The 26,430-nt window shown below is 49.8% G+C and overlaps 2 protein-coding genes across 2 annotated transcripts; one reads left to right on the top strand and one right to left on the bottom strand.

Annotated features, from left to right (window-relative positions):
* The first annotated feature begins 488 nt into the window (after window positions 1-488).
* GNA11 (G protein subunit alpha 11) lies at window positions 489-14,794 on the top strand. Its single transcript, XM_082779829.1, has 7 exons — window positions 489-695; window positions 4,671-4,855; window positions 6,487-6,641; window positions 7,211-7,339; window positions 7,770-7,899; window positions 8,700-8,853; window positions 10,457-14,794. Exons 1-7 carry the CDS (start codon window positions 560-562, stop codon window positions 10,645-10,647), a joined length of 1,080 nt encoding a protein of 359 aa, XP_082635955.1. The 5' UTR covers window positions 489-559; the 3' UTR covers window positions 10,648-14,794.
* Window positions 14,795-22,304: 7,510 nt separating this feature from the next.
* Window positions 22,305-25,348, bottom strand: LOC309888092 (granzyme G-like). Its single transcript, XM_082780312.1, has 5 exons — window positions 25,161-25,348; window positions 24,905-25,052; window positions 23,897-24,038; window positions 23,508-23,741; window positions 22,305-22,944 (listed from the first exon to the last, which is right to left on the bottom strand). The coding sequence occupies exons 1-5, from the start codon at window positions 25,345-25,347 to the stop codon at window positions 22,807-22,809; spliced, it is 849 nt and encodes a 282-aa protein (XP_082636438.1). The 5' UTR covers window position 25,348; the 3' UTR covers window positions 22,305-22,806.
* Window positions 25,349-26,430: the final 1,082 nt, after the last annotated feature.

Consider the following 26,430-nt stretch of genomic DNA (forward strand, 5'->3'; position numbering starts at 1 on the left):
CCCGGGCCGGGGCCCGCCCCGCCATGGCCGCCCGCTCCGCGCCCGGTCCGCCACCGGCCCACAATGCCCCGCGGCCCCGCCCCGCCCTGGGATCGCGCGGCGCGGGGCCCGCCCCCCCCTCGCGGCCAACCAAGCTTGCGCTCCGGTCGCAGCGGAGCCCCGCCCCCTCGGCCGCGCCGGCCCCGCCCCGCCCCTCTCCGCCTCTCCCATTGGCGCGGGCGGCTGTCAGTCAGCGCTTGTTTTCGGCGGCAGCGGGTTGGGTTGCGCCGGCTCGTCGCTGGCTCGGCGGGGCCGCGCGGGGAGGGAGCGGCGGGCGGGCGGCGCGGCCGGGCGAGGGCAGCGCGCCGAGGGGGGGGGCGGTGGCCGCGGCGCTGCTGCTGCGAGGCCCGGCCGCAGGGGCCGGGGCCGGGGCCGGGGCCGGGCGGGCGCCGCGGAGGGAGGGAGGGAGGGGGGGGCGGGCAGGGGGCGGGGGGGCCGGGCCGGACCGGGGTCCCGGCCGCGCGGAGGGCGGCGGCGGCGGGCGCCGGGCGGGCGGGGGCGTCCCGGCGGCGGCGGGACCATGACTCTGGAGTCCATGATGGCCTGTTGCCTGAGCGACGAGGTGAAGGAGTCGAAGCGCATCAACGCCGAGATCGAGAAGCAGCTGCGGAGGGACAAGCGCGACGCCCGCCGCGAGCTGAAGCTGCTGCTGCTGGGTGAGGAGCGGCGGGGCCCGGCCCGGCCCGGCCCGGCCCGCGGGGCCTCCGCGCTCGGCCGCCACCGCGGGGCCCGGGCGGCGGCGCCGCCGCTTGACAGCTCCGGGCGGCGGCGCGGGCGTGGCGGGGAGCGGCGGCAGCCGGCGGCCGTCCCCGCCCGGCGCCCGGGGCGGCTCGGGGCCGGGGCCGCCCTTTGGCCGCCCGGCGCTCCCCGCTCGCGCCCCGCCGGCGGCGGCTTCGAGGCGGGGGGAGGCCGCGCCGCGGGCAGGTGCGAGGTGCGCGCACGTGGGGGCGGCCCGCGAGGGAGCGCGGCCTCGAGCGGCGGCGGCCGGGCCGCGGAGGAACGGGGGGCACCGGGGGCCGGGGAGGGGCGAAGCGGGGAGCGCGGGCAGGAGGCTGCCGGGGGCCGGGAGGGGGTGCGGGGGCAGCCCGCGGGGCTCTCGGGGGGCTTTTTTTGGGAGTGAGCGCAGTGTTCGCGTCTGTGCGGCCCCCAAATCGAACCGGAGCGAGAGCTTTCCGGGGGTACCGTGGCTCAGCGCCGCCGGTGTTTTAATGCTGCCTCTTGGCCGAACGCCGCCCCGAGATGCGAGGTGGCTCTGGCGGGCGGAGGTTGTTGGCTTCGGGTCTGCAGTCGGTGAGCGAGCCCCTCTGGCACAGGTGAGGAATTGGGTTGATTCTTATGGAAAAGCAGGTGTAAAATTCCATGTAAGTGAGGTGAGGCCTTGCCTGCCCAGTCCTTTGGATGTCCTAAGCCTGCCGTGTTGCATGGTGATGATTGTTACACGAAAGCCAGGCCTTTCCTTCGTACCATGAACTGGAGACTCACGAGGTGTGAAGATAACCCTGGCAGTTAACGCATTGCTGTTCTTTAGGTGAAAGGTAAAAAGCAGTGGCCTGAAGTTTGTGGGCTTTGAAGATGCTACGTCCATTTCTGCAAGGCTTCTTGCAAGCTGGGCAACGGGTCTCCTGCTTTCGTGTTTCCTTAGAGCAATCCCAAAGAAGCAGGTGTTTCAAAATAGGTTGGAGCCATAGGCTTCATCTGGGTTAAGAAGATCGCACTGGAGCTAAAGATTTCACTTCAGAAAAGAAATTAAAGTTGCTCAAGAAAACTTTTTTTTTTTTTTCATGGAAGATACAGTTAAATAAAATTCAGTATTAGATTTACAAACAAACAAAAATAAGATAAAACCTATGTAAGATAGCGATGCTCCTGGTTGTGGGAGGTGATTGGAAAGACGAGCCTTCCTTTGTGCTTGCTGGCTGCCCGGCACTGGGCGCAGCACTGCACGTTGCCCACCTGAAGTCGTGGCCGGTGATGGGTGTTCTGTCTCTCGATGTAACCGCCATGTGCAGGGGTTTGTGGATTTCTTCCATCTTGTTATTACGTGGAGTTCTTCTGTTCACAACCGTTAGCGATTGTACCTGTGAGAGGGGCTTTTCCAAATACTCCGAACTGTGAAAAGAGATGTGTGCACGGGGGGAGTTCCTGCGTTGCAGAAGCCTTGTTAATTTTTCCTTCTACACCTAGTTACAGTCCAAAGCCTAAAACAGAAACTTGCAGTGAAGAATAATGCTGCTGTTCAGTGATGAACCCGGTAATAAGAAATTTGAATTTGAGGTATTGTACCTTGGCCTGTGGTGTAGGGCAGTCATCGGTCTTTTTACTGCGATGACAAGGGGGAAGGATGCTTTCTATAAAATTACCCTGGACTTGCTTGCAATTAAGCCTGGGATACCGTTGGCTGAATAAATGTATTTACAGGTGTCTGACAGGTATTGGGGGGCGTTAGTAATTTATGGGAAACTGTTGCTTTTGCGCGTTGACACAAGAAATGATGAGTTCAAACGATCTCCTTGTCTCCCCATTGTCATACAAAAAAATGAGGTTATTGTGCTGATAAATGCAGGAGGCCACGCTCGTTGGAGCTTACAAGGTTTGGTGTAGTGCTGCTCGGTATTGTTCATGGTCTAGACAAAAGCAGGACTCACCTTTAAAAAGAAAAATAGAATAAAATAGTAATAGTGTTAGTGCGGATGGTGATGGAGCAACAGGCTGAGTCTGCATTCGGGCTTTCAAGCTCTGAAGCCCGGTAAATGCCTAGCACCGAGGTTTGTTTTATGTTTTCATTATCAGAGCGCTTTGAGGCACCACTTTTTTTCTTTTCTCTGCTTTGGTCGCTGTGGTAAAAGACAAGGAAGTATTTCTCACCACAGTGTGCTTAACCACAGAAGATTTCAGTTTCCAGTTTTTCCCCCCTTTGTGGTGCAGCTTTCTGTCTGATATGGGGACGCTTTGCTGCGTGCTAACGGTGTTAGAAATTAGCGTTATTTATTATTACTTATTAACGAGGCTGACAAAAAATCTGTCAGTTCTTGGAGATGGGGAGAGTTGATTTTAAACATACTGCTTCTATTTGTGTGCTGGCTGCCTTTATCTGAGCATATTTATTTGTTTGCCTTTTAGCCTGGCTCTATAGATGTGAGTAACTGAGGACGCACTCGTGAGTAGCGACTGCGCGGTGCTGCGCGAGGCCCTGGTGCGAGGCGAGTGCCTGGCGGCTCCCTAGGGAAGCACTGGGCTCTGCCGGGGCTTTGGGCCTGGAGACGGAAAGGGTTTGTCCCTTACTGGAGGGCAGGCGCTAGTTCTCCTTCCCAGTGACCCACTCAGCTGCCTCTCGAGTTGCAGGCGCTGCACAGCGATGGCAAACTGTGCAGGCTCAAACAGAGCTCCCAGCAGGCGCGCCAGCGGAGGTGGATGAGTTGCGCAGGACTCCAGTGGCACCTGGGCCGAGGCCGCACGCCCCTGGGCAGCAGTGCTGGGAGCCGCGCGTCCTGCAGGCTGCAGGCACTGCCCCGATGCCCGCTGAGGGGGGGGCGTAGCGAGCCCGTGTGAGGGCACGAGCCCTTCCTCCCATGGCATTTCCCCTTCTACATACCACATCGTGAAGTTCCTGCTGTTGCTACGAGCTGTCGGCCTTCAGCAGTTAAATGAGGCTTCTCTGAGGCTGTGCCCGCAGGAGCAGGGGCTGCCCGGCGGGCTGCGGGAGGCAGGCGTAGCAGGGGCTGGCACCGACGCCTGCCCTGCCCTCCGCCTGCTCTTCTGGCCCCAGCTCCTCCAGGGCGAGAAGCCTGCGGTTGCGCCAGGCAGTCCGCCGGTGGCCTGGGGCTGGGCAGCTGCGAGCAGCATCCCTCCTTGTGCTCTCAGTTGCTGCTCTGAACCTGGCAATGTTCAAAGGCTGCGAGTGGCCTCGGAGGTTTCTGTGGCAGAACATTGCCCCCAGCTTTCTGTCTTGCCGTGGCGAGGGTCATCGTTTCAGCCCTGAAGAGCAGGCACCATGTTTCATTGCATGGTAGCGTGAGTGACTTGGCAGATGCATCAACTGAGTTGTTCACGTCAGTTGGGCGAGCGAGTCCCGTGGTGGGTTCTCTTCTCCCTTGGAGCTGACTTTCCTGTTGTGTTCGGCCCCTTTCCACATAGAGGTGTAATCCCTATGGCCAAGAGCAGCAGGTGCCAAACAGCAGGGGAAGGCAGCGCGCTCCCCGCCATGCAAAGAAGCCTCCCCCAGGCCGGTTGCTGCCAGCCCGGCATTTCCCAGCTCGGGAGCACATCTGGGGCTGCAGCATCTCGCTGGGATCTGGGAACAGCTCAGGTGTGACGGGCACGGGCCTCCTGACGCAGGCCCCAGGGGAGTGGCTGTAACGTGAGATTCGGAATAAGTACCCGAGGTGCTTTTGGAGGCTGCTGTAAAGGACGAGCCGTCTGCCTGCCGTGCTCCTGGGTTTGCAGTGGGGACGAGCAGGGCCATCCAGGATGTCTTTTGGTGCTCCAGAAGTCCCTAGAAAAGCGCCTGGATGGGCAGCAGGTGCTTGGGTACGGCAGTAGGGACCTTGAGGTGTGCTGGGATGTAAGCTTGCTGTCTTCTGTAGCAAACCTTGCTTGAAACGGTTATTAATTCTCTCTCTTGCGTTCTGTAGGCACTGGAGAGAGTGGAAAAAGCACGTTCATTAAGCAAATGCGTATAATTCATGGCTCAGGCTACTCTGAAGAGGACAAAAAGGGTTTTACCAAGCTGGTATATCAAAACATCTTCACTGCCATGCAGTCCATGATCAGGGCCATGGAAACCCTGAAGATTCTGTACAAATATGAACAGAACAAGGTGAGTTTCTCACAATTTTTGCACGTGTTTTTAGATAGTGGGAGTTCTGGGTTCTGACGGGTAAGTTCCTGCTTGTTTGTGCCCTTCTGCACTGCAGTCTCAACCTCCCTGAATTCTTCTACCCTTTTTTTTTGGCGTATGTGCAGAAGGACAGCTCTTCATGATATTTTGTTGATATCTGACTCCATTTACTAGGTTGTGTTGAGGGATAAAGCAACTTTCTGCCTGGGGGAAAGAATCATTGTTTGTCCAAATTAAGTTGTTCTCAGGATGGTTTGCACGTAGTGGGTAGTGGGAGCAAGGAACTGGAACATGAGGTAGGAAGATGGGCTCTGTTTACTTATTTCAAGGGTTCAGCATTTGTAGGTGTGCTGGGTTTTCACTATGAATTGCTAGTTGCATCTGAACTGGAAGCTAACCGTACATGCTGGACACCTTTGTTTCAAGTTATCGCTGTTACTGCAAGCTATCAGGTTTTCTGATAAGCGTTGACCAAAGGTACTAACTTTCTTGAGTTTTGGTCTCAGCTTCAGCTTGAGTCACGTTTCTGTGGTTTGACTTGCCTACCTTGGGTTCAGGGATAATTTTTTCAGCAAAATCTGGTCTTAATTTTAGTTATTTGCAGGGGGGTGTTGAGGGTGCACAAAGAGACTAGGTTTTTGGAGTTTCGTTTCTTTAATGCTTCATGTCCTAATATTTTTAAGTGGAATCATATTTAATCTGTTCTGTCACACAGTAGCGTGGAGCTGATTTTTACTAACTGTTCATAGGGACTGGTTGTCACACTGGGAGTCCCCAAGTCTGAAAACCTTTTCTGCCTTCAGGGAGGCTCTGCAGCATCAGTGCTGAGAGCAGGCAGCGTGCAAGGAAGCTTGCCTTACTTGTGCTTTCCCTGAGGCATGGCAGAGGCACTTTGATAGCTGTAGTCTGTCACCTTTCACTTACGATAAGTGCAGAACTTGGCTTTATTTTTTATTTTTTCTAGTATAGGCAGAAGCTCTTTCCTCTTGCAAGTGCACCAAAAATTTCAGAAAGCAAACTTGCACGGATAGTAACTTCATGGATGCCAGGGCAGCTGTGATGGTTGTAGTCCTTCCTTTGCTTATAGATTGTAGAGTGGCTGTTTTTATTTTCTCTCTCAAAAGGGACTGTGGCTGAAGTATGCTAAAACAAACAAACAAACAAAACAAAACAAAAAAAAGAAACCCAGCATAACAGCCTGTTGTCCAAATGTAGTTTAGCCTCCTCCGAAGCTGGACAGTTGGGTTCTTTACAGTGGATGTTCTGCCTTGGAAGCTGTTTCAAAACACAGAGATCTAATGGTGTGTACCATCTTGATAGGTGAAGCCTGCTGCCATTTTGCATTTTATTCTGTGGAGGAGCCTGTGATTCTTTGGTGGAACTTTGCTGACATCTGCTATAAAAACATAACCCCCACCCCAACCATATTGAAGTCTAAATTCTCCATGTAATACCAATCTAGGGAAACTGGAGCTGTGATGTCTCAGGTGTATAGTTTACCATTGTTCCTCTGGTCTTTGCAGCCAGCGTGTGGATCCTTGAAGTCATAATACAGGGACTTAGTTCATCTGAGAGTTCTTTTGCTTTGGTTTTTGCTTTTCAATCTTCAGGCCAATGCAGTCCTGATCAGGGAAGTGGATGTAGAAAAGGTCATGACATTTGAGCAGCCCTACGTAAGTGCAATTAAAACATTGTGGAATGACCCTGGAATACAAGAGTGTTATGACAGGAGAAGAGAATATCAGCTTTCTGACTCAGCTAAATAGTAAGTACTTAACGACTGGTGGGTACTGGTAGATGCTAGCGATGCTATCACAAATAAAAACTATCAATTTTTTTTATTTTGAAGTCTAGAGTTTGTTTCAGAGGATGAGAACGCTGCAGTGGATTCCATGACATAGTTACTTTAAAATACATAGTACTTTCTCACTGAGGCATATGAGTCTTGCTATGTGTTTTAAACAAGTTGCATGGTCTCTGCTGGCTACATAGATTGTATACATAAATTCTTCAATAACAGAGCCTTAGGTGAAACTCGATTCTGAAACATAAGCATCCACTGTACTTAAACCTTTTCTGTAGTAAAGATTGTTTTCCACACACCTACACAGAGTTGATAAAGTTGTTCTTAATGTACCTGTTTATCCTCCAAAAGGGATGGTAGGTGAATTACTGTTCCCCAAAGATGTATTTTGTTATTTTTCACATTGCATTTTGGAAATGTCTCAAGTGACATTCTTGCTAGTCAAAGACTTAATGTAACAGTGTTTAAATTTGTGTATTTGTGCTGCAACCTAAGGTAGTTTTTTTTCTTTTAAATTGTGCTTCTTTTAGCTATCTTAGCGACGTGGATCGTATCGCTACTCCAGGGTATCTACCAACTCAGCAAGATGTGCTACGCGTTAGAGTTCCTACAACCGGTATCATAGAATACCCCTTTGACCTAGAGAATATTATCTTCAGGTACGGAAGGTGTATTCGTGTCACACTGAACTGAGAGGAATGATGCAGGTTCAGGAAAGATGAGTTCTGGATTGATTTGGAGTGTCCTGATGCAGGGTTGAGAGGCTTGAGTGAACGTATGTGCTGTGGTGTTGTGAAGTACCTGCTGAGGGGAACGGTGTTAGCATTTGTTGTAGCTTAAGTTGATGTTTCGGCTTGGAGCTTTTCCTTACAGAAGGTGAATTTTTAGAGCACATCTAACCATTTATCAGGAATTGGCGTCCTTCCTGAGAAGGATTACCTTGCTGGCACCTGGGGCTGAAGTGGTGTCTTGTAAGGCAGCTGAGAGAACTGTCAGAGTGGCATTGGTTCTCATTGTGTGCTGATCCTCTGCATTCGGATAGAGAATTGCAGCTACTTCTGTGACACAGTATGTATTTCTCTTCCTTAGAATGGTGGATGTTGGAGGTCAAAGATCAGAACGAAGGAAGTGGATCCATTGCTTTGAAAATGTGACTTCCATCATGTTTTTAGTAGCACTTAGTGAATATGACCAAGTTCTGGTGGAGTCTGATAATGAGGTAAGCCAAAGAGTGGGAGCGCTACAGGAGGGTGGCGGGAAAGGGGGTCTTTCTGCCTTCTTGGAGGTCAGTACCAAAGTGCTGGATTAGCAAGAATTGTTGGTTTTGGCCTTCAGTTCTTCCTATTGTGAAGAGAACATGAGCCTCAATGGATGATGATGTCCCTGAGGGCAGAGCATGGTACCTTCATGTACCTTCAAATTTGAAGGTACCTTCATGGTACCTTCAAATTATCTGTACTTCTCAAATGATACAGAAATACTCTGCGATTGCGGAGTCCTGTGTGTCTTGGAAGGTACTGTGCTATGTGAAGGGGTGCTCATGAAATTACCTGTTCCTGTGTTCCTCTTTTCCTCACCTGAATTACTTTGTGCTGTGTCTGCTGTCTTATTAGATAGTGACTGGTCTCTTGGAAGATGCAATACTGAGTTTTATGCCTGCTAAGGGATTAACAAAAATTGCATAAGGTGAATATAGTTATTCTTTTCTACTAGATAAAACAGGTAGTAGCTCACAAACTACCATGGCCAGTCTTCTCATGCAACTGCACAAAGTGTAAAATGATTTGTAAAAGTCCATTAATATTAACGACTTGCCAATTAAATTAAACTTGAATCCATTAGATACTGCATTTGCTCTCTGTTTACCTGATCAGTTTGATCCAGAATTTACTCGGGACCAAAGTATTCTGTGTACAGTATCTGAGATGCTAGATCAATGCAGATCTGTCTACGCGTGCAAATAGCAGAAAGGCATCTTGATCCTCATCTGTGAAAACTGCTTGCTCTTTCTTATTTCAGAACCGGATGGAAGAGAGTAAAGCTCTCTTTCGAACCATTATCACTTATCCCTGGTTCCAAAACTCATCTGTTATCCTCTTCCTGAACAAGAAGGATCTGTTGGAAGACAAGATCCTGTACTCCCATCTTGTTGACTATTTCCCGGAGTTTGATGGTGAGTGGCTTTTAAGGAGGAACACTAAATTTAGAAGGAGAAATGGGGGTGGTTTGGTAGGATTTTTTTTAAAAGAAACTCAGATCTAGAGATGGCGGTAAAAACTCCTGATTTCAAAAGGAATACCTACAATGAGCAGATGTCACAAAAATGTCCTGATCATATGTAGATAACAGAGATCTGATCTAATGAACCTCTCCTAGATGATTAATTGAAAATTATTTTCCATTAATATGTGCTTTAAAGTGTTAAATGATGGAACTTGACTACCTGGATGCTTGTGCATATAACCTATTTTACAAACGTGCTAATTCACTGGCATACTGGGCATCTTAACCCTATAGTCAAGAGGCAATTTGAGTCCTCGTTTTGAGAACCTGACTGGTCAAATAGCTGTTCACATGTTGGTGCTGAAAAACCTCAGGTAGCATTCAATTCCTAATAGGGAGCTGTATGCAGCTGTAGAAAACCAATATCTATGTGAAACAAATTTCCATCTGAAACAAAATTCCTTAGCCAAAATGACATTTCCAGCTCTACACTTCTGGTAGTACATCTGTGCAGGGTTGAAAATAAATGAACGTAGTGGAGAATGAGGTCAGGCAACACGCTTCTTTCCGTGCTGTCATGTATTAACTCTGTTGTTACGTTCTTAAAATGGTGAAGTCAGAATTGCTGTTTTGCAAACAGCTTGCTTCCTTTAAATGACAAATGCAATTGCTTCTTATCAGTTGTTCTCCCACTTCTGTAGTCTCATGCCCCCTGCTGTCTGAGAGCACAGGCACTCAGAAATCAGCAGTGGTGGAAAACATGCCTTTTTTGCACAGTCTGCCTATGGCTATTGGTCGAATAGCGCTTATTTCTAATATAATTCAACAGCTGGAGACAAGATAGCAACTTTAGGAAGTGCCATATACTTTCACCTTTTTCATCTTGGTAATTGCTGTAGCTGTTCCAGGAATGCTGCATGGCTCACGAGTGGGAGGTAGCCCATCAGATCACCTCTCACGAAATGGGCCTTGCCATGGAGAATGTGAGAACGCTGAAAGGAATATCAGTGTGGTGACTCAGAAAAGGTGACTTTTCTGAGGAACTGTCAGCAATATGAAGTAAACAGCGACAAGAATTTCCACTTCATACCTCCTTTCAGTTGACCAGCCAGACTACAGAGTTGGCTGAAGATGACCTTTGTTTGCCTAGCATAGTTGTGTCCTTCAGAGCATAAGACCCATTTATATATTAAGGAGAAATATAGATCCTAACACCAGAGGAGGTAATTGTGTTACATATATCAAGTATCTGTCTCTGTTATCTAACGGAAGCAGCACGAACAGGGTTATACCAAATTCTGTATTTCTAAGTGCAGTCTGAAGTAACGCATTGGTGTCTGTCAGAATTCTCAATGTCAGAAAAAGATTTTGGTCTAGGTAAGTGAAGAGCATAAAATATTTCAGGTTCTAGGACTCTTATGCAATAAGTGATCATAATTTCTTCTTTATAGCCATGGAACCCATAAGAAAAAGTGTACTAGTAGTAATTCTGGTGGCTCACACCAGGGGATGTGCTTAGCACAACTCTGTTAACTGTTCTTTGTTTGCTGCAGGCCCGCAGAGGGATGCACAGGCAGCCCGTGAGTTCATTCTCAAGATGTTTGTGGATTTAAATCCAGACAGCGATAAAATCATCTATTCTCACTTCACATGTGCCACAGACACAGAAAACATCCGTTTCGTCTTTGCAGCTGTCAAGGACACCATCCTACAGCTCAACCTGAAGGAATACAACCTGGTTTGACCTGCTCTGTTCTTGGCCCTAGAGAGGATTCGTTGTGAAGAAAAGACAGGGGGGGAAAAAAAAAAAAAAAAGAAATTTTAAACATGACAGGAAAAAAGTTTTAATTTTTGATGATGTAATGATTGCAAATTGTCTGATCTGTGGAGTGGCAAGTGCTCAGTGTTATCCTGGAGTCTCATGTCTCTGTCCACAGAGTAGCTGATTTCATACTTTTAACAAATTGCTTTTATTTCACAGTTAACGGGGATATGCCTCATTTCTTCAGCACCTTGCTCACTTCTTAATTTTTGCCAAACAGCTAAGGCAGTCTCATCTCAAGCTTTCCTTTGTTGCTTAGCCACTTTTTTTCCTTTTCATTCCCATGGTGTATGTAGAAAAAATAACTTTCCAGCCAAGATTGTGAATTCACTGGACTGTGGGAGTGTGGATTGCTACTGGTCCCTGTGCCTCGTGCTATAGGGTGCCTCTGGTGTAATTTGCTAATCCTGCTTGCTTCCCTCCCACCCTTTCCCTTCCCTTCCCCAGGACACGCTCCATGGTTCACTGTGATGAAATGTTGGGGAAGAACAATTGTTCTCCAACTGTTGTGCAAAAAAAAAAAAAAAAGGCAAAACAAACAAAAAAAAGCCATCACTTTTCCATTCTTTATATGTTCTAGTTCTGAGCTATTTTTTCTTCAATTATAAAAGGTATGGAGACTGTGATTTTTTTTTTTTTTTTTAAATTATTGATGTTCTATACGTAGTTTGCTACATGTTGCTGTATTTTGCTCATGGACTACAAATGATGGACGCTCTTGGAGCAATAGCTGCTGAGCCTGGGGAAGTGCCTGACTGTAATTATTCTTTTATTTTATTTTATTTTAATTTTTTTCACGCACATACACACATCCCCCCCACACCACAAGCGCACGTGCGCACACATGTGGCTCAGTTTGCGGGGAGTAACTCTCCATTCTGTTGAGCAGAGTACGTGACATCAAGTGAGCAACTTCTCTATGCAGCAAATGTCAAAAGCACACTAAGTAATAGTGGCAATTAAACATCAGATTTTGGCTGGATTGAAAATCTTAGTCTTGTGCCACCCTCTAGTTTTTTTCTTGCTGCTAGTAGCAAACAAGCCTTGTTTATTGCATTTCGTGCCGGTGTGTTGAATGGATTTGTAAGAACTCCTCAGTCCTGTCCAGCTTGCAGATTTTTAGGGAGGACCAGAGCTGGTGGGTCACAGACTTCAGGACGTAGGTAGAGTTCTTACTTAAAAAGGTTGTGGATAGCTCTTGGAGGGAGTGGCAACTTTCTCTTTCCTGTTTATGCATTCCCCCGAGGCACATGCTGCTGTGTTTCTCTTCAGAGAAGTATGGATCCTCTCTGGAGGACTTGCACACATATTTGCTCCAGGGTGCATGTGATAATCAAGTTACAGTAGTTGTGGCTGGAGCATGTGGCTGCTATGGAATCCAGAAAGCCCTACTGTGGTTGCACTTTCGTTTAGCTGGAGAGTAGAGGCAGAGGCAGCAGGGTTTGCTGGTGTGAGCGGAAGGTAGGGGTGGAAGTAATTCTGGATTCTAGATGCCAAATAAAACTCCATCCACTAAGCAGAAGGAAGTGGAGCCTTTGCACATTAGACAGCTTTTTCCAGGCACCAAGGCAAGTGGAGAAACGTGATGAATAACGCTAGCCTGGATGACAACTGCAGAGGCGAGACCAGGAGTGAGTAGGAAACAGATCTGACCCACCTCTGGACCTGTGTGTTTTAGCTATCACTAATGCTTCTATTTCAATTCCAGAAAGTAGCATTGGGTCCAAATTCTCTGGATCAACCAGTTTGCCCCCTTGAAGGTTAGTAGGCTGCCGGTAGATAAAGATTAAATGGACTGCACTGTTGAAGGGGGCTGTTGATATTTTGTCTCTTTTGTAGACAGAGCACTACATCAGTGTTTTACACATCATATAAGAGTAGATCTTTACTGTCCAAGATCCTTAAGATGCTTTGATCTAGAACACTAAAATCTGGAGGGATGTTATTTTGAGTAATTCTGGTTTTAGGCCCTTCTTGTCCAGAATAGCTGAGGGAAGCCTCTGCATGTCTCAGAGCACTACAGAAGAAAGCAAGCTCTGCCAAGTGTGATCAGAGAGCTTAAGTTGGAACAGCAGCCATGGGACCAACAGTTGAAGAGCCAGTCTGACAGAGTGGTGATGCTGAGGGGAATACAGCACCTCTTTAGCCATGCTCTGGACTCCATTTAACATTTGGGAGAAATGAGAAGGATTCCCGTGTGTCAGACAGTTTTGCATCAATTTTATTGCATTTTTTTTTGTCTTTATGCCAAAATGGTCCATTTTGTAGAGACTGTCCTATAAAGAGGAGTTTATAGTCATCTACGTGTATTCTAAATGCTGTTCATCTGAAGCAGATGGCAGCACCAGCCTCTTCTGCTTCCTTGATCCTCATGTAAATGGTTCACACTACAACTATTGCCAGCAATGGGCCTGGCACAGAGAAATAGAGGCTCTTGGAAATAACTTGCCAGAAGTATTTTCCAAGATGAATGATGGTGGTACCTTCCCACTTGAATCAGTAACTTTTTTTGGTTTTGAGTGCTCTCCTCCTCCAAGAGCTGTTGCCCTGGCAGAGGGGGAGGGATCTTTGCTTCTCTGTCTCTTGCGGAGTGGATCTGCAATGTGGTAGAGAACTGTGGGAGGCTGTCAGGACAAGATTTAGGCGTGTGCTGTACCTTGCTGACCAGGTGCTTGGTGTAGCTGTTGGCCCAGTAACTGGCCCGGTGTGATGATTATCACTGCAAAGGGGAAGGGCAAATGTTATGCGATGGCTGACTCCTGTGTTCCCGAAACCTTGCTTTCAGTTAGGGGAGGAATGGGTCAGACTTACACACATAATTTGGAGTTGTCTGCGGTCTGTGCTGTGTGTGAGGAGATGCCAGTGCTGGCACATGCTTCTAGCAAGTAGTAGCTCATGTGCCTCCGGCTTGGCCAGTGAAGCGTTCCTGCAGAACTGGTTCGCATCTCTGTTGGCTGGCCCTTTGGCAAACGCCTGCCCTAGAGAAAGTGCCAAACCTTAAACCAATTTGCCTATATCATCTTTTCGGAAAGTGAGGCCAGTCAGAACTTTCCATGGGTCAAGGTAACGGATTGAGCTCAGACAAGAGGTGGCATTGGGTTCTTTTAGGGAATCTGAAGTCTGAGTCTGAGGAAGTGGTCTCTTGGCTAACCTCTGCTCCTTGTGCACTTTTTATTTTTGTTCTGCTGAAGAAACCAATGTACTTTGAACCAGTTTGAAACTTGAAGTCAGTGAGGAGAGGACCATCCCATTTCTTTGCACCGTTCTGTGTGGATTGGCCACCTGGTGAGCCAGCAGTTCCTTCCTGCTTTGGCGTGTCAGATCGCTCCAGCCCCTCCTGCCCGTCTCCCCTTTTCCTGGAGCTGGATTCTTTGGTCTGTTGTTGTTGCTTCCTAGCAATGTTGGCCTTGCGTTCAACTATGGTTTTTCTTCATGTGTTTTATTGGTTTTTTAAAAAACAGAACACACTCTCACACACAGAAGGAAAAAACAAAAAACAAAAACCTTCCAGAGTGTGCTGACCATTGTATTGTACTGTACAGAGCCCGGGTTGTTAGAGTCCAGCAGAGATAAAGTGTGTTATGCAGCACCCTTTTTTTTTTTTTTTTTTTTTTTTTAAAAAAAAAAAAAAGTATGGTTTGTGCCAATGCCCCTTCTTTAGTAGTGCCAGAGACTCTTTACAAGTGCCAATGTGGTGGAAATTATTTGGTTATACTTGTATATTATAGGATCCTGATTTAAGACAATTTAAACATTATCCTATTTAAAAAGATACTATATAAAATGCTGTTTTTAAACCTTGTCATTTGCAATGCATGTATTGTTGTGCGTGTTGGGGTGGGGGAAGGGAAGAGGGTAGGGTAAAGGAGTTTCTGAATACGATGCCCAGTGTCAGGTTCTATTCAGGCTCCAAACTGTCTCATTCCAGTCTAGGAGTGTGATTGTTTCTTGGAATGATCCAACTCTGACTGCTGGGCACCAACCCTTACTACAGAAATATCTGATGGAAATTGATTTTCATATCTTTCTCCTGAAATAAATTCTCTGTTTGAAATTGGAATAAATTTTGTTCCTAAAAGCCGTGGTAATCGTGCATGTATTTCTTCACTCCTCTTCCTCTTCTTCCCCTCTTTCTGTTTGGCTGGACAACTTTGGACAACTTTGGTGCCCTGCAGGGCATCTCAGCGTGAAGCACACTGACCTAGCTGGCAGGGTTGGTCCTGCTCAGAAAATCAGGACTCTGAGGCACAGAAGCAAAATCTGCTTTGGCAAATACGAAGTATAATATGCAGTATAATATGTAATATACAGCATGCTGTACAAATAATAGTTCTCAGTTTTGGAGAACAGCTGAGAAGGGTTTTAAAATACAAAGATGCCATGGTGGCAACTAGACATACAGGATTTTTGCAGTGCAATTGTGGAGTTGTCAGTGTTTGCTGGTAACTTTTATTGTAGTGTCAGCCCCTTTCAAGCACAGTTCTTAAAGGATATGTATTGCCTATAGGAGAAACTTCAGTGGGATCACACCTGCTTCCAGTTCTCGTTGCTAGAAGCAAGGTCTGAAACATGAAACACTGCTTAGTTTTCTCCCTTTAGGAGTCCAGAGATGGATGGCTGTAAAAGCTTTCACGAAGTGATTTCCTGGGGTGGAATTGCTGGAAATTACTTCTCCTTCCCCGGCAATATTCTACAGAAATTTCAGATTAAATAATCTGGGAGTGGGTGGAAATATATAACTTCCTCTGTGTAAGGTTACCTGGGTTTTCAGGAAGCTGCAAGCAAGGATGTTCTACTCCCTTCCCTGTAACTTAATGCACGAGGGAAGCTGCAGATGCTGGGTAGCCTGGGGTGCTGTGCTTCATCTTGACTGAGGAAGGCCACACCAGTCTCTGGCTGTGATACTGCCAGGCATTTGTGAGTGGTTTCATTTTCTGTTTCCTAATTAAGGGTGAGTGTGCAATGCTTTTCTTGGTAGCTCTGTGTTCTTACCACCTGGGCAGCATGATGAAATAGTAGCTGAAAGTGTTTTTTCTTTCCTCATGGGTTCATACATAGAACCGTTCTTTGCAAAGGGTCTATATAACGTGCTCTGTGCATAGTAACAACTGACCCCTTCCTTGAAGGGGCTGAGGGACTTGGAACGAATGCCCAACATCCCCAGCTGAGGGTGAGAGGCCTCGTGCTGTGGCCTCAGCAGCCTCCGGCCGTGCCACACGTGCGGGCGCACCGCGCTTGCCGTGGCTCTGGAGCGCTGGAGCCTGCTCAGCACTGCTGCCATGGGGAGGTCCCTGCTGGGCCTGGCACAGCCAAGGGAAAGAGGCAGCTGGAGCAGCCACCGGCAGTGCGATCCCCGCGGCTTGCTCACAGTTGCTGCCTTTCCCAAGGGCCTCTCAAATGCAGCCGGGGTCAACTCCTCCTGCACAGCTGTGAGCCCCTTGCCTCCTCTGTACCCCTGTTTGCTGAGCGGCTGCGGCAGCTGTGTCCCGGGTCTGGGAGCACCCGGCCTGCACGGCGGGGCCCTGGGGAGCCCAGTAGGGCAAGGATGCAGCCCTGTCCAGCAGCTGTTTGCAGGGCACCGGGGAAAAGTGAGCCATTGGGATGGGGCCAGCAGCCAGGCGGGCGTTCTGGAAAGCTCCGGCAGCCCTGGGAGCAGAGTTCTGCTTCCAGCCGCTCCAGGCCTGGCCGTTAGATGTCACTGCCCACACCACAGCGGCTCCCTGGGATGCTGAACACAGGTGGGCTTCAGGCATTAAATCGGTTTCTGTCTTTTTCATACCCAAAACACGCAGAATAAGAGGGCAGAGAAAGAGAAAGCAGGGTTTCCCTTGTTCTTGGACAGCCATCATCCCCGCAAGAGAAAGCTCATTCCTCTATTACATCTGCTTCCCTGGGAAAGCTAGGAAAGCATCTGTCCAGTGTGAGAAGAATAAGATGTTGTCTGAGCTTTATAAAGCAGCAATGAAGCCTCCTGCCTGTGCTTCAGCTTCCTCTGCCCTGCACAGCCTGCCCTGGTCCAGCACCCCCGGCCTTTAGTGCCTGCTCTTGTCTTCTGAAGGCTGCTGGGTCCTGCCTCCAGTCTCACTGCTTGCTTCTCTCAGGCCTTGCAGCCACTGTGGTGAGTTCCAGAGAGCTCAAGGAAAGTACAGGATGACCAAGGGTCGCTCCGTAACAGAAACCAGGCTGTTGTGGAGCAAGGGCATTTGAATAAATACCGCAGTAACTGGTTTTGGATGGTAGTGCTTTGGAATACAGGTGGAGAAAAGTTTGTCTGTTTAATTAAAAGAGTTATAGTGACTGTGTCCCTACAACCAAAGCAGTAAGAACTGATGGGAAAAAAAAGATGGAAAAGAAAGTTTGTAAAAATCACCTTGGACAGAAGCTTCTTCCTTCCCTTTGGTTTATAAACGTGGCTGAAAATGAATTGTAAGTGTAGTTTCCTCTGCATGATACCTCAGTAGCTTCCCAGCAAAAAATAACACCATAAGCAATTTCTAAAATGAACTCTTGCCTGTGGACTCGGACATACCAGTCATGTCTAGCTTGGTTTTGCTATTTTATCTTCTGTGGCACAGTCTGACAAGGAATTTTAGCCCCTTTGAGCAACTTTTCTGACCTCTGTACTACCCTGGGTTGAGAACTCAAGGCTTCAGAGCACTGTTCGCGGCTCCCAGAGCTGACCTGCTGACAAGGCTGGTGTTTGGGCTGCGTGAAAGCTGCTGGGTGCTCCGGGTGGCAGAGGGAGGTTGTGGCTCAGCAGGGGCTGTGGCTGCAGCCTGGGGCTGTTCCGTGTGCCCAGCTGGGTGCTATCAGCTGCGGCTGCTCACCACTCCTGCACTGCTCTGACAATTGCTCCTGCCTTCATCTCAGGTGTGGACATGTAGCTCCTGGCCATGAAAGAAAGGCATTTGCATGATGCATTTGAAATACTGGTCTCTCCTCCCTCCCAGGGGCTCAGCCTTTCAGTCTCAAATGCTGCGAATGGCTGATTGCCTCTGCTCTTCAAGGAGCCTCACTGAAGCTGTCGGGTGAGGACATCGTTGACATTTCTGTTTAGGAACATCCCAGCTCAGCTTTTGCTTTGCATCACTTGATTCAGATCAGGTTAAATGCTGTAAAGAAATCCAGGGGAAATGGATGCCTTTCCCATCTGGGCCCAGAACCCTGGCATCAGTGCTGCTTTATAAAGCTCAAATGACATTTTATTCTGCTCACACTGGACAGATGCTTCCCTTAATTCCAAGCTGCAGTCTTCTGCTTTGTTGAAAAGGATTTTTAGATGTAAGGCTGGGTCAGTTCAGGAGTTTCTGAGAACCTTGGAGAGCAGCTGCGAACCTGAAGAGGGCAGCGTGTGCGTGGAGAACCCCCAGCGCCTGTTCCCTGCCTGGAGCCAGCACCCGCAGCCAGGAGTGCGGTACCTTGGGGGCTGGGGGCTCCTCAGTCACAAAACGGCGGGGGAGCCCTGACAAGTTTTTGAATTACAAGCTTTGGAAAGTACCGGGAATGGTAACTTCTTTGTATTCAGGGTTTCTGCAGGTGCTGTACGGGGCCTAACCAGTTACCTTTATGCACAGGTGAGCATAAGGAAAACTGAGCGCTCTCCAGAGGTGTATCTTGAAAAATAAAACATATCGGGTTGTGTGTTAACACGAGAACTTCAAGCTTGCTGCTACATTTTAAAAACTCGGGCATTGTATTTCTGCAGTCAGGAAACTTTTGTTGTAGACTGTTGATTAAAGTATGTACAGGGTTAAGATGGTTTAAGAATAAGGGGTGGTTGGTAAAATTAAGCTTGATCAAAACTTTTTTGAAGTTGGAGTTCGCAAAGACAGATGCTCTCACTGGTAGTTTTCTAAACTTTGACCTCTAGTCTTTGATTTTAGAATGTCATTTGTCTGTTCTAATCTGAAGAAGTATGCTGGGTTCCTGTGCTTTAACCAGGCCTGTTTTTTTGTCCCTTCTCTCTGTGCAGTTAGAAGAATGGTAATTTTGCCATGTTTGAAATCTGCGTGATACAAAACTACCGCAGTACTTCTAGCAACAGAGAGGCAGGTTTGGCCCCTTCACCCCCTCCCCCTCCCAGTTTCCCTTAATTTATTCAGCTGTCTGATTGCTTTTTCTGTTACTAGACCAGCCACACCACTTGACTGAAAACCCCGCTCCGTGCCCCAGCCAGGCTTGCATTGCATTTATCTCATTAACTCAAGTTCCTTCTGTGCCTGGAGGGCCGGGGCTCTCCTGTCCCAGCTGAAATCCCTCAAGAGCACAGCAAGAGTTCAGGCCAGAGCAAAGCTGCGCCACTGAGGAGTGTAAGTGAAGTGTTTGCTCTGCGGATGTGTGTAGGCTCAGATTTTCTCCTGTTGTGGCCTGTGGTGTCATTGCAGCACAATGCTCAACGGGTTCCTGTGCCTCCCAGCTCTGAGTCTGAAGTGGCTGCATGCTGTCTGCAGCAAAGTGAGGAGAGGAACCAGCCCTCCTAACAGCACAGGAAATCGGTCTGAATAGAAGATTACTACAGAGCTCTCCTCTTCCCCCCGCCCTGCTTGGACATACTTTGAACTTTGACCACTGTCTCACTTTGAATCCCAGTCAAAACCAGTACGTCTGGAAAGCCACGTGGTGGGGGAGAGGCAAGTGAATGGAGCTGGTGTTTTCATACTCGGAACTCAGAGCCGTAGGTCTTGGACTGCCCTTTGTCTGTGTAAAACGTGCCATACCCGTCACTTCTATCATGTCTTTCCTCACCGCCCAGCAATGGCAGTGACCTCAGCTCCGAGGAGAGGCAGGCGCTGGTGGGGGGCCCTCAGCTCTCCCTCAGCCCCCCTCAGATCTCGGTGCACCACGCGTGCATCGCTGCGTCTGGGCGAGGGCCTCCTCAAAAAGCTGCCTCACAGATTTTTATTTATTTATTTTTTTCCTGCAATTCTGTAGAGAATTGAAGAGTTTTGCTGACAATTTTTACTGTTAGGAAGAGCCTGCACTTCTGCAATCTCAAGTCTTCTCTTAAAAAGTATTTGCGATTTTATTTCTGCTTTTTGAGCTTTGTGAGAGGCTGGGGGGCTCTGCGCCCGCTGGCACCGGGGAGCTGCCACCTCGCCCACCCCTCTCCTTGCCGGGGCAGTGAGCGGCCAGGCTGGAAGGTGCCTGCGACTGCGGGTCAGGGTTGCCCGCTTAGTTCCTGCCACCGGCTGCTGGGGACCTTCATGTTCCTTGGGGGTGTCCAGGGCACGGGACACAGCTCCTGGCTTTGTGACTTGGACAGGATTGCTGTTTCGGTCACAAGAGGCACATTATGGCTGGGGATGTACCAAAATGTTTTTTCCAGATCAGCTGTTGTGAAGTAAACTTGAAAATGTAGTGGGACCTGGAAGTCCGGGCTTTTCCTTGTCTCTTCTATTTTATTTTTGTCAGTGAAATCCCAAGCACCGGACAGAAAGTTTTTTCTTTTCATCCTCTTGCTAAGTCACTTGCCAGATGTCCAGATCAATATCCTTCAGATGTAATATTTTTAAGCTCAGTTTCAGAAGGGGGGGGGGGGGTCTTTAAGTTTTGTCCAAAACTATGAAGTATTGGAAAAAACATTGGAGACATTGGGATTTGGCCAACCTCTTTTCAGTGGTCTGTGGGGACAGGACATGGGGCAATGGCCAAAAAATGGAGCCCAGGCAGTTCCGCACCAGCATGTGGAAGAAATTCTTCCTGGTGAGGGTGACAGAGCTCTGGGACAGGCTGCCCAGGGAGGCTGTGGGGTCTCCTTCTCTGGAGATATTCAAGGCCCTTCTGGACGCCCACCTGGGCAGCCTGCTCTATGGAACTGCTTTGGCAGGGGGGTTGGACCCGGAGAGCTCTTGAGGTCCCTTTCAACCCCTACAGTTCTGTGATTCTGTGAAACTGTTTGCTGAGCACCAAGCTTTGGTGGTTCTTCTCTTTGCTGCCAACTTCACTAAAAGGATCCAAATGTCTAGAAGTGCCTTGAGGGACACCTGCATGTGGCAGGGAACTTGCCAGGACTTCTCTGGTGGGCACCTGCCTGGGCCCAGCCACAGCAACCAGAGCTGCCACCAGCAACCCAAGCCTCTCTCATCTTTTGTCATGTTTCTTCAGCATCTTCAGAGGGAGGACTGGTTCTGCTGCACACACTCGCAGCACTGAGCATGGCAGGATTACCATCACCAGGGCCCTTGGCCAATACTGTAATATGCAGCAGAGAAACCCCCGTGATTTTATGGGTTGCTGATGATCTAATACCTGTACCTTTCACTCTTGTTTCCAGTACAACAAATCTCTTGAATCTCTGGGTGTGATTTCTTTCCTGAAACACTGAAACGGGGCCTGCTTCTGTGGAGTTTGTGCCTCAGTACAGTGGTTGGATGTTATCACAAAGTATAGGGGCTTGTAGGAAGAGAAGGGTGACAATATGGTTAAAGCACGGGGACAGGAGCAGGGCTCCCAGTTCCGTTTCCTTTATAGCTACAGATTGACTTTATCCTTTTATAGACAGGCAGAGATCTGAGATAAAACTACGTATTGCAGCAGTGTCTTACAGTCTATTCTCAAGGCCCGGCTGTGCTCAGTGCTGTGCAATGCTGCATTGTCCTCTTGCTGAGAGTGAGGGTTGATGCTCTCGCTGCCCACAGTGTCTGGCTTTAACTGGGACCACAGCCTTCACTCCTAAATGAATCTGTGCAGCTGGCTGGTGCCCATGCTCGGTGTTATTACCTCTTGGGATGGGCTGGTGGTACCCACGTGGAACAGCAAGAGGTTTAGATCTCTTCTGCACCCCTGTGGTACCCAGAAAACGTGGAATTTTGATTTTGGTGGGCAGTCAGCCCTCTGAGCATGCCAGGTGTGTGGGGTTCTTCTTCTCTCAAACCACCACCCTTCTCCCTGCTTCGTCTGTCCTGCTCCATGCCCTGGGAGGGTGGGAAATGAGGTGGGAAACAAGGCAGCACCCCCGCAGGGTTCTCTGCTTCCGGGTAGGCTGGGCAGGCGTCGTGGTTTCCAGGAAGCCTCTGTGCCTCCTCTTCTCTGAAACCCTGCATCCTGGATTTCGGGTAGCTGGCTCTGGTGCTCGTGCTGTCCTCCACCTAAGAAGTGGCCACTGGCGAGGCTTATCACAGGGCTGCCCTGGCATGGGGAAGGCTCATCCACCCCCAGGGCACCAGCAGGGACATGGTGTGAGCAGTCCTGCAGCCCAGGCACTCCTGGTGCTCTGTGCCCTCTCCCCTTCCCTGCCTGCTCACGTGGCATCACATGGGGGAGATGATCTCCTGCTGGAAGATCACTCATTGACTTCTTCAGTTTTGACCAAGCCCTCTGCACTGCTGAGAGGGGGCAAAGAGGCTGTCCCTGCCCTGAATGCCACGCTTGACACCTCTTCAGTGGGTTTAGGTGGGACAGAAAATGGAGGCTACTGGTTAGGTAGAAACTTCCAGCTTGGGATTCAGCACTTTGGGCCATTACTTTCTTCTGAGCTGTTCAGGACTGGAGCCAGACTGATACAAATTCAAATCATAGAAGGCTCTCAAATGCACATGCAGTTTATTGTTTTTATGTATTTTTACAACAGTGGAGCTACAGCAAGAGGGGAGAAATGAGGCAGCGAGTTTCAGAGGTAGGGGACGGCATCAGTAGTGAAGCAGGAGCTGAAAGTGTTGTTCCCCCTGGAGCTGGGACAACCCTGTAACCCCAGGGCATGGGCAAGGGTGATCCAGGCATCACAAATGCCAGGGGCGGGGAGGAGGTTGCTCTTTGGATCCCCCAGGAACATGTCCCAGTAGCTGTGGTCACCTCACTCGGGCCTGCCCTGCTGCTCTCGCTGGAGCCACAAGTGGTTTGGCCAAAGGGCAGCCCGGAGCAGGGAAGGTGCGCGGTGCACGTGGGTGCTCCCTAGCTCGCATGGTGAACAGGCTCAGTCAAGGTGCAAATTCTGCACAAAGCCCCCTGCTTTGCTGGAGAGAACTCCTTGCCACATCCATGAGGACTGGTGGAAGAAGCTTCCCAGGGAGAAAAGAAGCAGCAGCAGGTGAGTGTGAGCCCTGGTGCATGAGCTTTCCAGGGCAGCAGCTGGGTTGTGTGGAGTCATGCCGACTTCATGATGCTGTCAACCCAGGGAAGGTAGGGAGCAATGTGTGTGTAGAAGCCAATCCGGTTCTTGTACTGATAGGAGAAGATACCATAGGCTTTGTTGTTGCAGACAAGTGGTCCCCCAGTATCACCCTATAAAATAAGAGAGATCAGTGTTGACTGGGGGGAAGGTGGGTGCATTTGCAAAGAACAGGGAGGCTGCAGATATGAGGACAGAGCTTTCCAGGAGAATTTGGGACTTTCTGTGGGTGTGGACAGCTCTGGGTCCAAACAGGACCTGTAAGTTCTGTCTGGGACCAGCACAGTGACAAATAGTATAGCCTGAAGCATCACTTCATCTCCACCCTTCTCTTGGCTGCACAGCACTACAAAATGCATTCAGCCCAGCTCTGAAATTTAGGGCAAACCCCTCTTCAGCCAAGCTGTTGTCCTGTTGCGCAGAATCCTGGGTGTTGTGCACAAGTGTGGTGCCCCTGTGATGGTTAGATCCCTGGAAATCAAGACCCACGGCACCTCTTTAGCTCCTGTGCCAGGACAGCAAGAGTGGGATGCTGGTGAAGCTGACTGGGGGGGCTGACAATGACAAGCAATTTTAGACAGCACCTCTTCAGTGGAGGTTTTAGCCCAAACCATGTTGTGCCTAGGACCTGTCTGAGTCCTGCCCTGCAGCCATCCACTCCCCATGTCCAACTGACCTCTTCAGGCACTCCAGCAGATCCACTGTTGGCACAGATCAAGTTGTTGGCAAGTCCAGGGTACACGGTTAGGCAGTCCCTTTGTTTGTGGATGGTGACGTTGGCTTCGTGGAATGTCGCAGTGGGTGCCTTGTGGCCCCAGCCAGCTATGCTGCACACTGTCCCTCCAGAGGCCTTTATTTTTTGGAAGGAAATGGTCCTAACATAGCTGTTGCTGGTAGCATTGCCTTTCAGCTGGGCAAGGAGACAGAAAATATAGAAATAAGTATTTTGTCTGTAAATGGGTTGTGCTGAAGGATGTCCCCTCCCACTCCATTGTCACAGCTCAGCCCTGGACGTAGTGAGTTCGGGCAGACAGGACCACACAGGCGCTGCGGGTGGGCAGTTACCTTCAGCAGGAGGATGTCATTTCCCTTCATGGGATTGGTGAAGTCTGGATGGCAGTGATAACTCTGGACTTCAAACATTTGCCAGCTTTCCTCTCTTCTCTGAATGTTGTGGGCTCCAAGGATGACAGTCAGAGGTTTGTGGCTAGTGAGAATGAGCACAGTGTATGTCATTGACTTTGTCTTGGTGATACCAAGGCATAGCCTGGGGGCATGGATTGGGCTTTGAAGACTGGTGAGAGCAAGGAGTCCTGCAGGTGAGCCCACCCAGCCAGGGGGCAGAGTGAATCACTGGCTGACAGAGTGGGGCTCTGCATGCCATGGGTTACTTTGCCTCTGGATCTCAAGATCAACTAATTTTGTCTAATGCTCACAAGGACCATTGGCAGCAGGGGCTGCCTTTGGAAAGTGGGGAAAGATCTGGGGTAGGGGACAGCCCTCAGCCAGGCCAGATTCTTCTGATGCTCCTTTCTGCCCTTCAGGCCTGGAGCTGCCAGTATCGATACCCAGAGCATGTGTGTGAGTAGCTGGGCCCCTTCTGCCTGCCACTGCCCCAGCTCCTTGAGCTGGAGGGATGGAAGAGAGCTGGGAAAGCAGCTCACCGATGAGACCATTGAATTGTACAGCAGCCTGGCAGGTCAGTGGTGGCAGAAAGGGCAGAGCCTGGCACCAGCCACCCCTGTTAAGCCAGCAGGTCAGTGGCAGCAAGGGGAGAAGCTGGCCCAATTTCTGACTGTTCACATCTAGGAATGGACCACAGAGGGGGGAAAAAAGAAAGATAAGCATCCGAATGTGTGCTGGGGAGGCTGCAGGGTTGGGCGGCTTGAGTAGGAACCGCAGGCAGAGCCAAGTTGCTGGGTGCCAGCCCATCCTGTCCCTGCAGTGTGGCCTCACTCCAGGCTAGAAAAGGCTTTGTTGCTGAAGGAAGTGACTGGAGTTATCAGACCTCCGTCTAGGATCATGGCAGCTCAGCAACCTCAGTGTGCCAGGTGCTGTGCAGAGAAATCTTACCTGAAACACTGAGCTGCTGTCATCACCCAGCTGGGGGCCACCAGGAAGCCCCCGCAGAAGTGGCCGTTCTTCCCTTCCAGATAAGCCATGTAGGGTCTGGCGGGGGCCTTGGCTCTGCCTGCTCCTGCCATCCGGTTCCAGGCGTGACCTGCAATGTGTGGGGCTGAGGACGAGGGGCCAGGAGGGGCTGCCGTACGCACTGGCCGAGACTCTGCCTTCCCCAGCCCTCGCCCCACACTGTGCCCGCTCTACTCACTGGCTTTGGCCGGAGGACATGCCACCAACAGGAGGGCGAGCAGGAGCTTCTGCAGGTGCTCCATCGCAGCGTGCTCGGCTTCGGTGGATGCCTTGGAGGTGAGGCTGCAACTGGGGTCTCTTCCTGCTCCCAGGAAGTTTTTATACCCTGAGACTAGGCTCCAGGAAACCGCAGAGGTCAGACTCATCTGATTAATCTCTCTGCAAACTGCACACCTCAGCAATCTGAGGGGGGAATTCAGTCAGCCTTGGGCATCAACCCACCTTCAGCTTGGGACTGATTCGAGGCGTCTGACACCTGTCTGGACGCAGAGCCAGTATTAACCCATTGCCTCCAAGCTGGAGGGAGTGCACCCACCCTGTCACTTTGCCTGCCAGCATACCGTTACATTGCAGCTTGTATTTGTTGTTGTGCTCTTGCGTAGTCTTTTGATTTTATCATAAGCTTTGCAAAAAAAAAAAAAAAAAGATTTGTTTTACTTGATGCACCAATTCCAAGGAGGCAGTTGAGAACCCTCCTGCTGCTTTTCAGCAGGTGTAGTCCTGGTTCAAGGAACAGTCTTCACAAAACTGGTGTGCGTGTGTCCATACTGCTGCCCTGGCTATGGCTGTCTGGGGCAAGGAGCTGTTTCAGCAGCTTCACAAGCCTGGCCCACAACAGCATGACTGCTGCTAGTACCACAAGGTCTCTGCTCTGCACCAGCTGCTGATCTGGAGCTCTGTTTTGTATGGCAAAAGACCCCCTTTTAAGTGTTTCTTTCCAGAAAATGTTTTTTCCAGTTTAGGTGGTCAAACACTGCAGCTGGCTTCCTAGCAAGCCTGATGCCCCATGGCTGTCCAGGGTTCAAGAGGCATTTGAATAATATGCTTTAACTGCTGGTTAGTTCTGAAGTGGTCAAACAGTTGGACTGGATGATCTTTGAAGGTCTCTTCCAACTACCTTACTGTACCTTAACCTAGGTGTGATTGTTTCCCGTTGAACTGGGGGGTCACTGCTCCTTTGCTGGCTGGTAGGAGAGAAGACCGGAGGATGCTGCCTGGAGCCAGGGCTGCCTTTGCCTCTGGTCTGTTGAGGGTGGGTGAGGGGGAGGGACGTGGGTTTGGGATGCTGCCTCTTCACTGCCCACTGGCTCTCGGGGAGGTATTGTGTCCAAGTCCACCCCAGCCAGGGCTGCACCCGCTGCTCCTGGCACCGTGGGGAGGACAGACTGGGGGCTGGTCTCTGGGGCACCCCCACCGCTCGCCCACACCACACTGGCGTGCCTGTTCCC

Source organism: Aythya marila, assembly GCF_965140915.1.
Source record: "Aythya marila genome assembly, chromosome: 27".
Lineage (NCBI taxonomy): Eukaryota > Metazoa > Chordata > Aves > Anseriformes > Anatidae > Aythya > Aythya marila.

Excerpts from the sequence above, each read along its gene's own strand:
- GNA11 (XM_082779829.1), top strand. The coding sequence starts at position 560 with ATGACTCTGGAGTCCATGATGGCCTGTTGCCTGAGCGACGAGGTGAAG. Across the intron at positions 696-4,670 it reads GCTGAAGCTGCTGCTGCTGG|GCACTGGAGAGAGTGGAAAA; the intron begins GTGAGGAGCGGC and ends TGCGTTCTGTAG. Across the intron at positions 6,642-7,210 it reads CTTTCTGACTCAGCTAAATA|CTATCTTAGCGACGTGGATC; the intron begins GTAAGTACTTAA and ends TGCTTCTTTTAG.
- LOC309888092 (XM_082780312.1), bottom strand. The coding sequence starts at position 25,347 with ATGAGTCTGACCTCTGCGGTTTCCTGGAGCCTAGTCTCAGGGTATAAA. Across the intron at positions 24,039-24,904 it reads ACAGCAGCTCAGTGTTTCAG|CCACAAACCTCTGACTGTCA; the intron begins GTAAGATTTCTC and ends CATTCTCACTAG. Across the intron at positions 22,945-23,507 it reads CTGCTGGAGTGCCTGAAGAG|GGTGATACTGGGGGACCACT; the intron begins GTCAGTTGGACA and ends CTTATTTTATAG.